Source organism: Microcaecilia unicolor, chromosome 7 (assembly GCF_901765095.1).
Source record: "Microcaecilia unicolor chromosome 7, aMicUni1.1, whole genome shotgun sequence".
In the NCBI taxonomy this organism is placed as follows: Eukaryota; Metazoa; Chordata; class Amphibia; order Gymnophiona; family Siphonopidae; genus Microcaecilia; species Microcaecilia unicolor.
Genome location: NC_044037.1, coordinates 75,834,427 through 75,852,927, shown reverse-complemented (window position 1 = coordinate 75,852,927; position 18,501 = coordinate 75,834,427). Strand labels below are relative to the sequence as shown.

General features: G+C 43.5%; 1 protein-coding gene across 2 annotated transcripts in view; it reads left to right on the top strand.

Annotated features, from left to right (window-relative positions):
• Positions 1 to 18,501, top strand: part of OCRL (OCRL inositol polyphosphate-5-phosphatase) — a 213,450-nt gene that overhangs the window by 32,797 nt on the left and 162,152 nt on the right. For both annotated transcript variants that reach the window (XM_030208712.1, XM_030208711.1), the window contains exons 5-10: positions 6,323 to 6,436; positions 6,525 to 6,632; positions 7,643 to 7,760; positions 7,872 to 8,036; positions 10,854 to 10,955; positions 13,673 to 13,790. In XM_030208712.1, coding sequence (XP_030064572.1) covers positions 6,323 to 6,436; positions 6,525 to 6,632; positions 7,643 to 7,760; positions 7,872 to 8,036; positions 10,854 to 10,955; positions 13,673 to 13,790 — 725 coding nt within the window. The remainder of the gene's footprint in view (positions 1 to 6,322; positions 6,437 to 6,524; positions 6,633 to 7,642; positions 7,761 to 7,871; positions 8,037 to 10,853; positions 10,956 to 13,672; positions 13,791 to 18,501) is intronic.

Here is an 18,501-nt window from a genome sequence, read left to right as displayed (position 1 = left end):
CGTGGCATTTGAATGTGGTACTGCGAGCCCTCCAGTCCCCACCGTTTGAGCCGTTGAATAAGGTTTCTGAGAAGGATCTAACACTTAAGACAGTGTTTTTGGTGGCCATTGCTTCGACTAGGAGGATTTCTGAAATTCAGGCTTTGTCTTCCAGAGATCATTTTTTGCAGTTTTCTGAAGGGAAAGGGAAATGGGACTTGATATACCGCCTTTCTGTGGTATTTTGCAACTACATTCAAAGCGGTTTACATATTTACAGGTACTTATTTTGTACCTGGGGCAATGAAGGGTTAAGTGACTTGCCGCAGGGGTGTCGATCCAGACAGTGCTGTCGTTTCTACCTAAAGTGGTTTCGGCTTTCCATGTCAATCAGGCGGTTTATCTTCCGTCTTTTCGAAAAGAGGATTATCTGGGGGGAGATTGCCTCGCTACGTTTTTTGGACGTTCGGAGAGCCTTGTTTCAGTACTTGCAGATCTCTTACGAGTTTTGACGCTCGGATCATCTCTTTGTGCTCTTGTCGGGATCGAAAAGAGGTGAGGCGGCTTCTAAGGCTTCCATTGCTCGCTGGATTAGAGAAGCCATTGGAGCGGTGTGTCTGCTACAAGGGCGGGCGTCTCCAGTGGCCCTGAAGACGCATTCTACTCGGGCACAGGCGGCTTCTTGGGCGGAGGCGGAGGCCTTATCTCTGGAAGAGATTTGTCGGGCAGCTACTTGGGTGTCCCGTCATACTTTTGTGAAGCATTACAGGCTAGACGTGTCTGCTTGGGAGGATGCAAGTTTTTGGCGGGATTGTTGGCGCAGGGAGCGTTGGCTTCCCACCCTACTTAAGGAATGCTTTGGTACATCCCACTAGTTCCTGGATTCATCTGCTGCAAGTGACAAGGAAGGTAAAATTATGTCTTACCTGATAATTTTCTTTCCATTAATGCAGCAGATGAATCCAGGATCCCTCCCTAGTTCAGCCGGCATTTTTTTCATTTTCCGCGCAGTGTTTCCTTCTGAGTTCTCTTTTGCAGAGTTCAGATAGATATGGGAACATGGAAAGGATTCCGATTTCTGGATCAAGTTGCAGTTATTTCGAAGTTCTTATTTGGTTCTCTGTTTTTCATAGTGAGGATGGTTTCTGGTTGTTATTGGTTTCATATTTTTGTCCTTAGCAAATGCTTACGAATGACTTACTAGCTGAGGAAGGAGCTGGCTGTCTGGCATCACTGCCTTTAGTTTGTTTATCTCTATCTCCACCTGCTGGTAGGCAGACTTAATCCACTAGTTCCTGGATTCATCTGCTGCGTTAAAGGAAAGAAAATTATCAGGTAAGACATAATTTTACCATGTCCTTCTTCCGCACCACAGTTTGTCTCTGTAAGCATGACTGTGTGGTGAGGAATGTTGAGGAAGTCTTGCAGTTTCAAGTCTCGTGGGACTTGAAACCACGAAACCATCCCGAACTTCCTCCACCATGCAGTTCAAGTCCCATGAGACTTGAAACTGCAAGACTTTCTGAAATTTTCCTCACCATGTGGCTTATGCTTACAGAGAGCCAAATTGCAGTGCAGAAGTGGGAGGTGCGTTGTTTCTGAAGCAGCTCTGCTAAAGAAAAAGATTTGGGGACATGAAATGCTGGGTGTCAGGGTGCAGTTTCAAAGCACCATAGCGACCCTGTGCCCAGGATTTGTCAAGCCCTATTGTAAACATTACCTGAATTTAGAAATGAGTGATAGGGCTATATAGTTGAAATCCACAGTGCTTTCCACATAGGTAATGGGAACTTATGAGCTGCGGTACAAAGAGCTGCATCAGCTGCAGATAGTCTTCTCTAAGTGGACTCCCTGGTGTTCTTACTGTTTAGATTAATAACAATTTAGATTTTCGTGCCACTTTTAACCCAAGAAGCTCTCAATCAGCTCTATAATTTAATGTCAAAAATATAAGCATAACCACTTGTGGATTGGAAAGTCTGACTCTTTGGTTTGCTGTTCAGTCTACCTAATGTTTTATTATTTATGTCTTAATTTATATTGTTACTATATCTAGTTGCAAGACACATTTTTGTTAACACAGTCTTTCTGTGTTTTAATTAATGTGATGTTGATGTTCATTGACAATGCACACACATTTAATCTTTAGTTTAAAGATTTATTTTTTAATATTTATGTTTCAATTTACACTGCAACTTTGAGCTTGTTATTAGTTTTGATTTACATTGTTATTTATGTTTGATAAAGACCCCTGACGCATGCGCTGTGCACCGAAACACAGCCCTTGTTTGGTCCAAATTGGAAGTCTTACAATAAAAGGAACAGTGTCTCATTTTTGAAGGCTCCTGCTGCTTTTTGTTGTATTTTGGACTTTGTTCTATACTTTGGACCCTCTCTGTGCTGTTTTGTTACGCTATGAGGCACATTTTCAAAGCACTTTGGGAGGCTAAGTTCCATAGGTTTCTATGGAACTTTGGGAGGCTAAGTGCTTTGAAAATGAGCCTCTGTATCAACCTATCAAATGTACAAAATCTGGCAACAGATACTTTGGAAGTGCAAGGAGTTGTTTAAAGTCACTTCCTTAATAGTTCAACAAATGGAGGCCTCAGGGAAAGGTTAAAAAGGTAACAAGGAAATAACTTCAAATCTCACTGCTTGTTTGACAGTCAAACTTGTGTATTCCAAAACAAAACACCTGTGTTATTTTTTATTTTTATTAAAAAAACCTTTCTATTCTGCATTGTGCCTATTTTGCTTTATTGCAAGTGTTTAAAAACCAATAAACCAAAAAAAAAAGGAGAAAAATAAAATATGGACGTAGAGCCTGTATATAAGGCAATGGTTGAGGGGCCGGCCTATTGAACAGTTTTTTATTCCTTTATTGTACCTGTGTCACCTTTGGTCTAACTAATAAATTCTGTATTATGTCTCACAAAGCAGTCTGATTTGTGTTACATGTATTCTGGGTGCTGCTGATTTAGCTTATAATTAAGTTGGTGTTTCAGATAACATTTTGCAGGTCAGACTTGTTTCTCTGTGTTTCCATTTTGCATGGTGCTGTTTTGTGTCCTTAAGTTTAATTTCCTTAGTTACTTTCTGACTTTAGATTGGCTTACCGCTTGCTCAAACAGTATATAGTGGTATTGTCTTTCATTTCCTCTCCTCCACACTGCAGTGCATACAAGGATTTTCATGCCTGGCAGTAGACACTGATTGTAATGCTTAACTGCAAAATAAAAAGACCCTTAACACACTTATCCCTTACCCTAAAGTTCCTCACTTTCATTTACTTTCCTACAAATCTAAATCATTGCATAAGTTTGCTTGATCTCCGTGAAGAGAACTTGTATATTGGTATGGACCAAAAATTAGTGATTTAGAATAGCAGTAATAAACCTTGTTTTCCTTGCATTGCTTCTTTGACCCCTACTTTAACAATTTGTTTGACCTGAACTATAACTAGAGTCCTAGTACCCTCTCTTCACTCCCATCTGTATGCTATGCCAGTATGGTTCTCTGCACCTAACGGATGGCACAAATTATGCATGGAGAACTTCAGTTCCAGATAACTAACTCTTTTTGTTCTTTTTTAAATTATTTTATTTATCATTTTACTTAATTACATTCACATTTATCACATAAATGTAAGGAAATACAGAAATTAATATAAAAAGGAAAACATTTTCTCTCAACAATATATATTTACATAATTGTCCACAATTGGAAGATCCAAGATCAGGAAAACAATCTTAAAGAAAATAAGAAAAACTCAAAATGGTTAATCTTACACTTCACATTTTCTGAGGAGGAAGGTTAATCGGTTATTGCAGCTGACTCTTTTTGTTCTTGAGTAAATAAGTTGTCTTGGAGTGGAAGAGTAGCGTAGTGGTTAGACTACCAGGCTGAACCAGAGAGATTAAGGTTTGAATCCTGACACTCCTTGTGGCCTTGGGCAAGTCGCTTAACCCTCCATTGCCTCGGGTACAAACTTAGGGGGGGTCCTTTAACTGAGGTGCGCTAATGAATTATTGTGTGTATACAGTGGGCTGCATGGCATTTAGCATGCGTTAAATCTGTTAGCTCATCTTAGTAAAAGGACCCCTTAGACTGTAAGCCCTTTAGGGACAAGGAAATACCTTCTGTACTGGAATGTCACTCATTTTGAAATAACACTGGAAAGATGTGAGCTAAATACTAAATGAAAATAAGTAAAAAAAAAATTTGAAATATTGTTGATGTGAGTTCTCCAACCTAAGACTTAAATTCTTACTCATTATGGAACAGCCTCTCCAGACGAAGTATTACACTTTTAACATATTTCCCTTGTCGTGTCTGCCATCAGAAGCTCTCTTTTACTCTGTGAAGGCTGGAATTCAAATCTCATACCTATGGTCCCTGCTTATAGAAATCACCATTTCAAAGTTGATTCTACAGTGTATTCATTCTCACTTTTGCCTCGTGCACGTGCTTCCCTGTATCTTCAGCAACTGGCTTGGCATGGACAACTTCTTGTCTTTGTTAGTTTTTTGATATAGCTTTCTGTGGTACAACCAAAGTGGTTTATATGTTATTTACAGGTACTTTCTCTGGGCCATGTTTACTAAGCAGCATTATAGGCACGTTAACATTTTTAACATGTGTTAACCATATACATGCCTACAATATCCTCATAGGCGCCTACAGGGTTATCACGCGCTAAGTGTAGGCACACTAAAAACATTAATGCACTTTAGTAAACAGGGCCCTCTCTCTCTAAAGGGCTCATGATCTAAGGGGGGTTTTTTGTACCTGTGGCCCTAGAGAGTTGAGTGACTTGCTTGCCCGGGGTCACAAGAAACCAACTTAATTTTTTTTCAGGTCCTGAACCTTCTGATATGTAAAGATAATTTGCTCTCCTTTATCAGGGATCCTTGCTGCTTCAGGTTTTATAGAACTAGTAAGATAAATAATGTTTTCTCTTGTCTTGAGAGACGAACTACTTGATATAATTATTCACTGAATTCCTTTTTCACCACCGTAGCCTCTCCTTCCTACTGCCCTTGTATTTTACTTTGTGTATTAACAACACTTTAGTGGTAGCACACTTGAGCTGTGGGCCAGTTTGTGATAAGGGGTCATTCATTTTTGGTCATAGCTTTCATGGTCAGTACCTCCCTTCAAGAATGGGAATCCTTTCAGAGCTATTGACTGAAATGCTAAAAAACAAGATTCTTTGCAAGTTATAATACCTTTTATTGAGCCAGGTAAGAATTGTCTGAAGATGTTGTTGATCATGAGCTTTTAAGATGACACAGGATCATTCCTTCAGCTGTCTTGGCAAGAAAATGAATGTTAATGGTTGCTAGTTGGATTCTTCTCTTCACCCCTGCTTGTAATGCAATTCTGGTAATTATATTGGTCCTGTGCTTCAGACATCTGAAGAAAGGAGCCCTATGTAGTCTTCAAAACTTCTTTGGATAATTCTGATGCAGATCTAATGAATATCGCAGCCTGGAAAAATTCCCTTTTTCTTCAGGATCTCTGTGTCTACTAACTTATGCACTACAAGTAGTGTGAAGAAAGGATTACAATTAGTAGTATAAACTGAATTGTAAACAAGGTTAGTCAAAGTAACGTGATCACATTTAATTATTTTTCAAAACAAACACATTTATTCTGTATGTTCACTAACTCTTCTACTCTTTTTCAAAATTAGTCTTGTCTTGCAAGGTCTCAAATATGTAGGCCTATTTATTAGTGCTTCCATCATTTCATTTTACCATCTTACCCTTAACCAAATTCATTTATCACCACATTCATTTTTTCCTTTTCTCTTCATATTCATTCTTTCCACCAAAGTGGATTTTTCACACCTTTATTTAAAAAAAATGATACTTCACAGCATTCCGTTTTCCCTGTGTCTGTATCTTTAGAGGTAAAAGCGGACCTTCTTCTGCAGGGTTTATTTACACCTTTGTGACTCCTTCTGTAAGGTCCTGTCAGAGTTCCACATTAATTGTGGTACATGGTTGGCTACCAGTGTGACATAATAACTGTTGGATTATTTGTGGCACAAATATTAACACTTAAACATGACCATTATTTATTTATTGTTTTAACGTATAATTTGTATAGAAATATCAGTGTATGAGGCACTATGCAAGATAGAAACCTTAATCATGTTCAGTAGGAGCTTACTCTCCAAATTTGAAGACAAGAGTATTAAGTAGTTTGTTAAAGGTCACAACAGGACACTGTGGAAAGCAGCAAGGAAAGCATGATCTCTGGATATCACAGCTCTGTGTTTGGCTACTACCCAATACTGGTTCATGGGTCTGTATTTGTTTTGAAATATTTTGTTCAGCTGGCTGTAGGATTCGGGTGCAAGGTGATCCATGGACAGTAGAGCGCCTCTTTGAAATCTCAGATGAAGAGAAATGCCTAAGGTTTCTCCAGGAAGTGCAGGATGTACAGGAAGGTAAATGGGGCCTAATCCCTGTAGGGTTCAGGGTAACCTTTTTCTAAAGAATCATCTTTACAAAGACTGTTTTTCTTCTGTTACGCAGCCCAAGTAAGATCTAGTCTCCCTGAGAAGGGGGAGGCCTCCAGCTGGTACCGGACATCGGAATCACCTGAGAGAATACTCGCTCCATCAACTCAGGCTGGCGTTTCAGGTGCTTAGCAGTTAAAAGGACATTGCTGAACAAATGCAGCAATATGATAGCATCAGAAATTACAATCTTTTTGAAAGTTAAGAGAGAGAGATTTTGTGTGGTTAATGCATGACTGTGTTCAAATAGACACAATAGGCTAAGAACATATACAGCCTCCTTCAGGGAGCCAGTAAAAGATATCAGATCAACATTTAACAATATGTAATTTTATCCTGCTTTTAAACATAGAAAATGATGACAAATAGACCATACAATGTATCCAGTCTGCCTGTCTGTATCACTGTTAAGCTCTAAAATCCTTTCCTCTTTCATAGGAGATCCCCTGTGCTTGCCCCATACTTTCCCATGCATTCTTGAATTCAGGTATTGTCCTCTTGTCTACTACCTCCACTGGGAGGTTGTTTCACGCATCCACCACCCTTTTCCATAAAGAAATATTTCCTTATTCTGTGCCCCTTCATACTAGAGTTTCCAGTCTGTTGAAAGATGCCTACCTCCTTGCACATTTATGCTACAGAGGTATTTAAATATTTGTATCTTATCTCCCCTCTTCCACTTTTCTTCCAAAGCTTTTGAGGTATTCTGTGATGGGAAAGGTAGTTGTGAAATTTGAAATTAGTGAAATGTGTGTATTGGGCATGTGAAATTTCGAGTAGTTCCCTTTTTCAGGCCCTTTCCTCATCCCTAGCACACACTCCTCCTCCTTTTCAGTGGGTCTGTTGGGTACACTAGGAGTACTTTAAAAATCTCCAGTTTTTTAATTAAGAAAAAAAATTAAGTTCCTTACTGTTAAAAGTTTTATGCTGAACACTTGACAATTTAAGCTATTACAGCTCTTATTGTGAAAACTTCACAGCAGCTGAACAGATAAGTGAGGAATAGTTGTAGAATAAAAGTAGGAATAATTGAAAGTGCTATGCACTAGGAGTCTCAGAATCTTCTTTCGTACCTATGCGAAAGATTTTCTCACTGTGAAATTTATTAATTTATTTCAAAACACTTCTTTGTAGGGATTTTAGGATTTGAAGATAATTTTAATGCCATGAGTATTGAGAAGAAAAGAAACTTACAGAACCAACAGCTAGGGGCTCACCGGGAGCCCCCTCCTCCCCCTCCCTCAAACAGGCTGTAAGTGTCATCTTGGAATCCTTTCCTGTTGTGATCCTCACCATCTACAAGGGATGGGTCTCAGCCAAAGCCAATAGGAACTGACTATTTTTTTTTGTATATGTGGTCCAGGGTGCCTAGGGAAAAGGAACCCGCAGCGAACTGGGAGCAGCCAAAAACATCTAGTACCATACGGAAGTACTTTGAACCAAGTACACAGTCCGGGCAGAGAGAAGGATTAATCAAACATGCTTTGGCAAAAAGAGAGAGCAAATTTGTGAACATTCATAACTTCAGGTCAGTATATGATCAGACTCCTCAAGAACATGATTTCTTAATCTTCATCACATCACATGTGTTACTTGCTTTTTGTGCTCTTCATTTATATGGGCAGTGTGTGGGATGTATGTGTTAGATTCTGGAAAGCCATTTGTATAGGGATGATGTCTGAGAATTTGGGTGGCTGCCCTTCACAGAAAGTGTAGGTCAGAGGAAGGGATTGTGGGCTAGATTCAGTAAATGCTGCTGAAAAGTCAGACGTGAAAAATATCAGCACTCAATGTTATTTGATAATGGCACTCAAAGATGAGCACACATTATAGAATAGCATTCAGTGCTCATTAAGGCGCCAGAAATTACTCCTGCTGAAACCAGGTGTAATTCCCATTACCCAGTTTGGTCGCACATCCCCGGTATTCTATAACATTGCGCACAAATTTTAGGAATGCCCCTGACCCACCCATGCATCTCCCATGGCCATGCCCCCTATTGTGTTAGCTTGTTATGAGATTTGAGCGTACATTGTTATAGAATAGCACGTAGCAAGATTTGCATGCAAATTCAAATTGGTGCCAATTACCACCCAATTATTGGCACCAATTGGCTTGTTAGCCAGTTAGTTGGGCGTGCATCTTGGATCAGTACCCAGGTTTGGGCACCATATATCCTAATAATCATAAATCACCATAATCACCATAAATCCTAATAATAAATTAATATATAGAATCCAAAGGTGGGGGAGTGAAACAGTGGGTTTCTGAGCCTATGAACTGTTTTGTTTTGCTGATGACATGTATTTCTCCTGGTTGTTTTGCTGATAAGTTTCTCCTGGTTGGCCAGCAGATGGCAATTTTTTTTTTTTTAAGTTGTACCAGAAGTGACAGTTTTTTTCTTTTTCTTGCCTAACTGTGAGGTAATTTGTCAGTCTCAATTTGGAAGTAGAAGGAGAAAGACCTCTCTACTGAGACCCTGGGTCCAGTTATATTCTGTAATTTGTGAGCAGCTATATTTCCTGTACTTCTCAAACACTATTTAGGTAGTGATAAAATAGATAGTTTTATAATTAATTCTATTTGTTACCTGTTTTATGTGCTGTTTTTGCTCCATCTGTTTTATGGTTCACTGTTCAATATTTTTCATGATAATAAACCTTCTTTAGTTTATTGCCTCTGCTTGTCTGAACTGACGAATCCTGGTGGTTTGTGTGTTGGGTCTGTGAGTGCTTTCTGGGAACTGTGGGACCCCAGGGAGTGTGGCCCCAGTGTCCTAGAAATCACTGGAGAATAATTTGAGAGTGGGAGACTCACCCAGAGGCAGTTGGGACCTAGTTGGTAGGAGGAGGGTGCTAGTGTAGAGCACAAGTGGCAGGTGCAGACGGGACCTGAGCTGTTCTGGGTATAGACCCTCTAAGTGACTGCAGGGTTAGTCCCAGGTGGGTGGCTAGACGTGTCATGACAGTGTTTAAGAAAAAAAGGCAGTTTTGTAAATCCCATAGGAGATTTTAAATACAGGGGTCACCACAATCATGAAAGCAAAATTATGTAGGTATTTCTGCTTTTATTGTGGCCTAAGGAAATATTACTCGCCATAATTTGTACCTTCTTTATCTACATGTAATTTTTTCCATTGGAAACAATGCACATTAGGGGCTGTTCTACTCAATAACATTAAGCACTTACTCCCTAATTCTAGAAAGTTGCACGTCCAAAGTTGCATGCATAACTTAATGATTTAATTAGCTGGCCGTAACAACCATTTATTTGTTATAATTGGTGTTATGCACATAACTGCCCTCTGTCGGTATTCTATAAGTTGGATGTTCAAATTCCAGAGCACACAACTCTAAGGGTGGCATGAACCTGGGAGAGGTCTGGAAGAGTCAGAGGCATGTCAGGTAGTTAACGCGTATGGGTTACAGACTGCTAGCTTTTATGTGCCTAACTGCCTACAGTCAGACACAAGCATTTACGTGAGCCATTGAGCTAGCATAAGTGCTGGCGCCTAAAGTTAGGCACGTAAATGCAGTCCTAAGCTAGTATTATATAATAGCAGTTGCATGTACAACTGCCATTATAGAATTTGTGATGACCACCCTTCATCCCGGTGCCTAACTTTAGGCGATCAATAGAGAATTGCCCCCTTAATGCACTGTTAATGTACAGTAGTATGGGTAAAATTATGAATGTTAAGCGTACGCACTTTCACCCTCATTGAACGAGAACAGTAATCAGAACCCGTTTCTGCTGGTAAAAATGTTTTCCCGATTAGAAGTGGCTTTCAATATTGCCCTCCCATTGTAATGGGTATGTATTCCTGAGAATGAATGCATGAATGAAAAGCTGCCCTTTTACAGCAATTGTATTCCAGGGTGCGGATGAGGTGGTGTTGGGGTGAATGCTGCTGTGTGTAGGATATATCAGATAAAGAGAGAGTGGGTATGAGTGTAGAAAACTCCGTTCTGTAGAAGAGAGATACCTGAGCATGTGTGGAAAGCTGAAATGTCTATAAAGTGTATTCAGAGTATATGGTAGGCTGTAGTTAACCCATTTGTTATGTGTTATGCAAAGAACTCTACATTGATGGTGAGGGGTAATTCTAGTTTGGACATAGCTTTCATGGTCAGTATCTCCCTCAAATAGATTTACAGACCACAGTTCTAAATCCTTTTCCCCCAATACATGTGGGTGAATAAAAATAAGAAATGGTAACTGAAGGATGAGGAGAGGAAAGTGATCAGCTGTAGTTACCTCTCTTTCCCAGATGTTATCCCAGGTTCATCATTTTCTGTGCCAGAACTTTGATGGGAGGGTGACTAATCCTGTGCATGTGCTGCAGGTTTTTTGTCGGGACGTGGAATGTGAATGGTCAGTCTCCAGACGGTGGATTGGAGCCTTGGCTAAATGCTGACCCAGATCCCCCTGATATCTACTGTATTGGGTAAGGACTTAGAGTACATCTGCTTTTATGTGATGCTGTTATCAGCGTGTGACACTGTGAATATGTTGCAGACGTTCTAGCAATGTTTTATTTTTTAGCATCAGCTCAACCATTCCAGTCTAGTAGCTCTATAGAAATGATAAGTTGTAGTAGTATAGGTAATTAATCAGTGAAAGCTTATGACAAACAGGGCGTCTTTCTTGTCAAATAGAAAACTGCTATCGTGTCTTATATATGTCCAGTTAGACTAAGATAACATAAAAACAAGATATGGCTCTGTTTAAATACTATTAACTCCTGCCTCCTTGCCATCAGTGGCAGAGATCCCACACACGCTGCATTCAGCTGGCACTGAAGTGTTCTCTCTTTTTTTTTTTGGGGGGGGGGGGGTGTATCAGAGGGAAGGTCGGTGACATCTACAAGTAAAGATAAGTTTGGTAGTCAGCCTGGGGGGGGGGGGGGGGGTGAGACAGATGCCAGATAGCAGTTTGCTGTGTGGCAAAAGGTTCAGAGCTGCAGTTTAAAGGGAATGCTGATAACGTGACTCTTCATCTTAAAGCTCTGTATTGATTACATATTGAAAGCTGGGGGAAATTTTCAAGGGGCTGATGCTCATATTTTGGGTTATTCATTGAGAGACACCTTTGTATCCAAAATAAGTGATTAGAAGAGTATATTCCTGTGTGGTTATTGTGATCAGCAGCAGGTAAATGACTATTGATGGTTCCCCCACCCTTGGAAGTTATGTTGGTGTCCTCCCAGGTGCAGGCTTTTTCTACGTATGGCCCCATCTTATGGAATGTGGTGGTTTTTGATACAAATGTAAAGGATTGCTTTTTATTGAAACCATTGTATAGTCCAGGCATTGCTTTATTAGATTTATTAAATTAATTTTGGCTCTTATAGTCCCCTGCTGCTTGAAAGGGTATTAGCTGCATATTTGCTGAGTTATACTGAGCTGAAAATTTGCAAAGAGCATGTGCAGAATTTTGCTTTAATTTTAGGTGCAAATTTCCCATTAGGTGTCACGTCAGACTTTTTTCTTTGGCATTTTTGGCACATCTGGGCAATTGCAGCCCTATTCTAGCTACGTCATGTAAGGTTCCACGTTAGGAGTTACGGACCAAGAAAGGGATCTGGGTGTCTTCGTCGTCGTCGTGGTCGATAATACACTGAAACCTTCTGCTCATTGTGCTGCTGAGGCTAGGAAAGCTAATAGAATGTTGAGTATTATTAGGAAAGGTATGGAAAACAGGTGTGAGGATGTTACAATGCCATTGTATCGCTCCATGGTGTGACTGCACCTTCAGTATTGTGTTCAATTCTGGTCGCCGCATCTCAAGAAAGATATAGTAGAATTGGAAAAGGTGCAGTGAAGGGCGACTAAAATGATAGCGGGGATGGGATGACTTTCCTATGAAGAAAGACTAAGGAGGCTAGGGCTTTTCAGCTTTGAGAAGAGACGGCTGAGGGGAGACATGATAGAGGCATATAAAATCATGAGTGGAGTGGAACAGGTGGATGTGAAGCGTCTATTCACGCTTTCCAAAAATACTAGGTCTAGGGGGCATGCGATGAAACTACAGTGTAGTAAATTTAAAACAAACCGGAGAAAATATTTCTTCACCCAATGCATAATTAAACTCTGGAATTCGTTGCCAGAGAACGTGGTGAAGGCGGTTAGCTTGGCAGAGTTTAAAAAGGGGTTAGACGGTTTCCTAAAGGACAAGTCCATAAACCACTATTAAATGGACTTGGAAAAAATCCACAATTTATTTATTTATTTATTTGTTGCATTTGTATCCCACATTTTCCCACCGCTTTGCAGGCTGTGGCTTACAATACATCATGGATAGTGGAAATAAGAAGAGAATAATCATTTGGTATTACAGAAGAATTTTGGGTTACATGGTAGTGGAATATATGATAGTAATATAACAGAAGGCATTATTAAACAGTTTCTGGATATCTGTGGGGATAACGTGTATAGAATGTTTGTACGTTTGGGAAGCTTGCCAGGTGCCCTTGGCCTGGATTGGCTGCTGTCGTGGACAAGATGCTGGGCTCGATGGACCCTTGGTCTTTTCCCAGTGTGGCATTACTTATGTACTTATCTCAAAAAAATGGTGCAAAATTTCAAGAACAGAAGATTCGTAGTTGTAGTACTGTAGGCCACAGACAAAAAGCATCTGCAGTGTTGCATCTAGAACAGGGCTGCAATCCAGTTGGGTTTTCAGGATTTCCCCAATGAATATGCATGAGATCTATTTGAATGTACCGCCTCTGTTGTATGCAAATAGGGAAATTCTAAAAACCCGATCTGGCAAGGGCCGAGGTTGGACACCCATATTCTAGAACATCCATACAAAGTTTTAATCAAATTGGACATGGTCAAGTGGGGACCCTTATCCATTTAACATGGACTTGCCCAGCCGTTTGATTGTAATAGTTCTTCTGTATACTTCTTTTCTCATATCCCCATTGATGATGCAACTTTCTTTTTCTCATTCTTTCTGTTTGCTTTGATTTGAGTGATATTGTGAACTGCTTAGCTGTTATTACGGTAAATGGTATATCAAGAATAAAGTGAACTTGAAATAATTTCCCCTTTGAGCAACAATAAATATGCAGTGCAATGGTATTTGGCAAACTCTTAAATAACAGGTCTGCACACACTGGCACCAGAAAGACACTGTTTTAAACTGCTATGTCTTCAGATTTCAGGAGCTAGACCTAAGCACAGAAGCCTTTTTCTACTTGGACTCAGGGAAAAAAGAGCAGGAGTGGCTGGAAGCTGTGGAGAAAAGCTTATATCCAAAAGTTAAGTTCAAGAAGGTAAGAGAAACAGCAGTCAATTGCCTAGGGCACTAGAGAAAGAAAAGGTTAATGCTTTTTATTACATATCTTCATTCATTATAGCGCCCACACCCTTTCCAGTGAGAACAGTGAGGATTGTGTTTGTTGGTCACTTCTTCTAAAGACACTATAACTGTTTATATGCACAGAAGAATGCCATTCAGGATGAGTTCAAAACACTATGAATTTCACTATTTTGATGTTACTCTCATGCCAGGAATAATAATACTTGTTTAGCAAAAGGGACATGGATTTTTTTCTCCCAATGTAGGGAACTTGGTTTAGGTTTGGGGACTGGCTCACGTTTAGACATGAAAGCAAATTTATCTTTCCTTTTTAAAGCAGTGTACAGAAAGAGTTGAGTTAAATCTCAGAGGGCCACAGATGTTCTCTCTAAACCTTAAAAGTTTTTAGGTGCGTACTGAAGAGGAGCAGCTCAGCGCCAGAGGAGCATGCCCCTTCTGTCACTCCGCTGAATGAATGTGGACTAATGAGCTCCTTAGGGTGCTCCTTTGAGAGGATTTTGGGAGGATTTTAGGGGGGTTGAGGGAGTGTGGGAGGGAAATGTCTGCGATAGAGGTGGTATGTGGGTGTGGGCTGTATGGGGAGCTAGGATTTGACGGGGGGTGGGGGGAGGAGTAAAGGTCCAAGGTTTGTTAGTGTTTTTCAAAAGTGTTGTGGTGGATGTGGAGACACAAGTAAAGACTGAAGTATTGGTTGTTGAATGTCTAATTTATGATTGTTTAGTGTTTGAGAAGTTTATTGTGTTGTATGCGACTGAATCATGGTTGCTTTGTGATGGTGGTGTGTTAGTGCTGCCCAGTGAGTTATGGGTGTGAGTGGGCTTGTAGAAAGGAGAAACCGAGGGGGGGGGGGGGGGGAACAGGGTTTTTTTTGTTTTTAAACAGTGTTTAAGTTTAAAGTGTTGGCTCGGCAATCTGGAAATTGGGGGGAAGCAATAATTTTGAAGAATGCTGAGATTGCATGTTGTTTGGTTTATTATTCTCCAAGGATTTTAGTGGCGGGTTGCTCTTTCTTATGGGATTTTATTTTGTCTTTACCAGTGGATGTTGAAAAGTTGTGTGTGTTGGAGGATTTTAATTTACCATTAGATGCAGTTGCAGATGTAAAGGAATCATGTGTTGATTGAGGCACTAGCTTCGTTTCTTGTTCTTTACATCACGTGGTGTGTGAGCTCACTCATCAAGCAGGGCATATGTTGGATCTGATTTTTTTGGTAGAGAGGTTGTGGCTGCATGTGTTTCATCCGGTGAAGGTGGTGGAGGTTGGATGGTAAGACCATTATATATTGCCTTTTAGTGTGAGTATTAGTAATTATCTTTCTCCGAGGACAAGCAGGCTGCTTGTTCTCACGACTGGGTGACGTCCGCGTCAGCCCCCACCAACCGGAAAGAAGCTTCGCGGGACGGTCGGCACGCAGGGAACGCCCACCGCGCATGCGCGGCCGTCTTCCCGCCCGTGCGCGACCGCTCCCGCCAGTTACTTTTTTTCCGCGACTGGAGAGAGTTGTGCAATTGCCTCTCTCTCTGTTCAGCCGCCGGATTTTTCGACCGCGTTTACGCGGATCGTCGCTTTTGGACCGTTCGGTTTCCTCTTTTTCCTTTCTTTTGTATGTTAAAAAAAAAAAAAAAAAAAAAAAAGGGATTTCGCGCGTGTGGAGCACGCGCTCCCCTTTTCCCTCGCTTCTAGCGGGGACGCCACGTTGCGCCTAGTGGCCGCTCGGTCGGTTTGGTTTTTCGTGTGTGATTTTAGCCACCATTGCCGACTTTGACTTCGCCGACGCGATTTTTCCGTCGATGTCCTCGAAGGTCCCGAGTGGATTTAAAAAGTGTGGGTCGCTGGCGGCCGGCCGATCTCGCCAGACCGACACCCACGCTTGGTGCCTCCAGTGCCTGGGCCGAGCACAATCTCAAGTCGTGTGCTTGTGTCTCGGTCTCCGGAAACGGACTCAGGTGCGAGGGCAAGTTCTACTGGACCGTCTTTTTGGAACTTGCGTCGGCCCTCGACTGTCGACCTCGACGGCATCGGTATCGAAGGCCGGTTCTTCGGTACCGGTATCGATGCCGAGACATCGGCACCGATGGCAGCGACCCCAGGAGAACAGGTCCGTGGCCCGCCGGTCCGCGGTGAGAGTGGGGTTTGAGAGGCCGCGTGGGCAGTCGGCCCCGGTCACTCCCTCAGTCTCGTGAGCCACGGGACCGAACCCCTGTCGGACCCGGTACCATCGAGACCGAGGGGGATCGACCTCCTCCTCCTCCGTGCCCTCCGGCGCCGGTGACGCGCACCGGAAAAAAGGACAAAAGCGCCGTCACCGGGAGCCCTCGGTGCACCCTGAAGAGGAGCCGACGCCGAAGCGTCATCGCAGAGAGGAGAGATCTCCGTCGGTGGTGGAGGTACCGACGCGTCGGGGTTCCGGCGCCTCGGTGCCGCTTCCTGGCCCCCAGCCAGCTTCTGGCACCGACACCCTTACCGGCCCCACCCGCCTTTCCCGGCAGCGGGCCTGGACGAGTGCCTCAGAGCCATCCTTCCGGGGATCCTGGAAGGGCTGATGCGCCAGGCTCCCCGACGCCGATGACTGTGGCGCGACGGCGAGCTGTAGGCCCGGCGCCGGGGCTGTCGACACCGCCGCCGCTTGCGGTGCCGGTCTCGACCGCCACGCAGGTGGAGTCCCCGTCGACGTCGATGGAGGGAGCTCCGTCCCCGCCGGCGCGGGAAGTCCACCGCTCGACGACACCGAGACCTCGGTGCCTCGACGTCGAGCCGGGCCCGGTACCGGACTCAGCTACATGAGCTAATGTCCGATACCGAGGATGAGGACTCGTGGGGGGAAGAGGAGGACCCGAGATATTTCTCCTCAGAGGAGTCTACGGGCCTTCCCTCGGACCCCACGCCGTCACCTGAGAGGAAACTCTCTCTCCTGAGAGTCTCTCCTTTGCCTCCTTTGTGCGGGATATGTCTATAAGCATTCCCTTCCCCGTGGTCTCTGTGGAAGAGCCGAGGGCCGAGATGCTCGAGGTCCTCGACTATCCATCACCACCTAGAGAGTCCTCCACGGTACCGCTGCACAATGTCCTGAAGGAGACGCTGCTTCGGAACTGGGTGCGACCACTAACTAACCCACCACATTCCCAAGAAAGCAGAGTCCCAGTACAGGATCCACTCTGACCCAGAGCTTCATGCGGCCCCAGTTGCCCCATGACTCAGCGGTCGTGGATTCTGCTCTCAAGAGGGCACGGAGTTCGAGGGATACCGCCTCGGCGCCCCCGGGGCGGGAGTCTCGCACTCTGGACTCGTTTGGGAGGGAAGGCCTACCAATCCTCCATGCTCGTGACCCGCATCCAATCCTACCTGCTCTATATGAGCATCCACATGCGGACCAATGTGCAACAGCTGGCGGACCTGGTCGATAAGCTCCCGCCGGAGCAGTCCAGGCCATATCAGGAGGTGGTCAGGCAGCTGAAGGCGTGCAGAAAGTTCCTGTCCAGGGGGATTTTGACACCTGTGACGTGGCATCTCGTGCTGCGGCCCAAGGTATAGTGATGCGCAGGCTCTCATGGCTGCGTGCCTCTGACCTGGACAACCGCACCCAGCAGAGACTGGCTGACGTCCCTTGCCGGGGGGATAACATTTTTGGTGAGAAGGTCGAGCAGATGGTGGACCAACTGCATCAGCGGGAAACCGCTCTCGACAAGCTCTCCCACCGGCGCCTTCAGCATCCACCTCAGCAGGTGGACGTTTTTCCCGGGCCCGGCAGGCTGCACCCTATTCTTTTGCAAAGCGTAGGTACAACCAGCCGGCCCGAAGGCCTCGTCAGGCACAGGGACAGCCCCAGCGCGCTCGTTCCCGTCAACAGCATGCGCCTAAGCAGCCCCCTGCGCCTCCACAGCAAAAGCCAGGGACGGGCTTTTGACTGGATCCACGGGAACATAGCCGCCCTCAAAGTGTCCGTACCGGACGATCTGCCGGTCGGGGGGAGGTTAAAATTTTTTCACCAAAGGTGGCCTCTCATAACCTCCGACCAGTGGGTTCTCCAAATAGTGCGGTGCGGATACGCCCTGAATTTGGCCTTGCCTCCAAATTGTCCTCCGGGAGCTCAATCCTTCAGCTCCCATCACAAGCAGGTACTTGCAGAGGAACTCCTTCAGCAGTGACTTCATTATTTTTCCTACCACCAACGTGAAGCTTAACCGGCCTGTAGTATCCCACTTCTTCCCTATTCCCACTTTTATGAAGAGACATCACATCAGTTCATCTCCAATCACACGGAACCTCTTCCGTTTCTAGAAATCTATTAAATCCTGTAGAGGTCCCACCAGGATTTCTCTGAGCTACCTTAGTATCCTGGGATGTATCCCATCTGGACCCATAGCTTTGTCTTTCAGATTTTCAAGTGAAAAATGTGAACACATTATACAGCACTATTGGGCTCTTTAAATGGATATAGGAGGTTCACAGTGGAATAGAGTTGTGTTACAGGAAAAGAATCATTCCATATCATCATGCTGATCAATCCATAGACTGGTGGGTTGTGTCCATCTACCAGCAGGTGGAGATAGAGAGCAATCCTTTTGCCTCCCTATATGTGGTCATGTGCTGCCGGAAACTCCCCAGTATGTTCTCTATCTCAGCAGGTGGTGGTCACACACAGCAGCAGCTCTGGCTAGGCCTC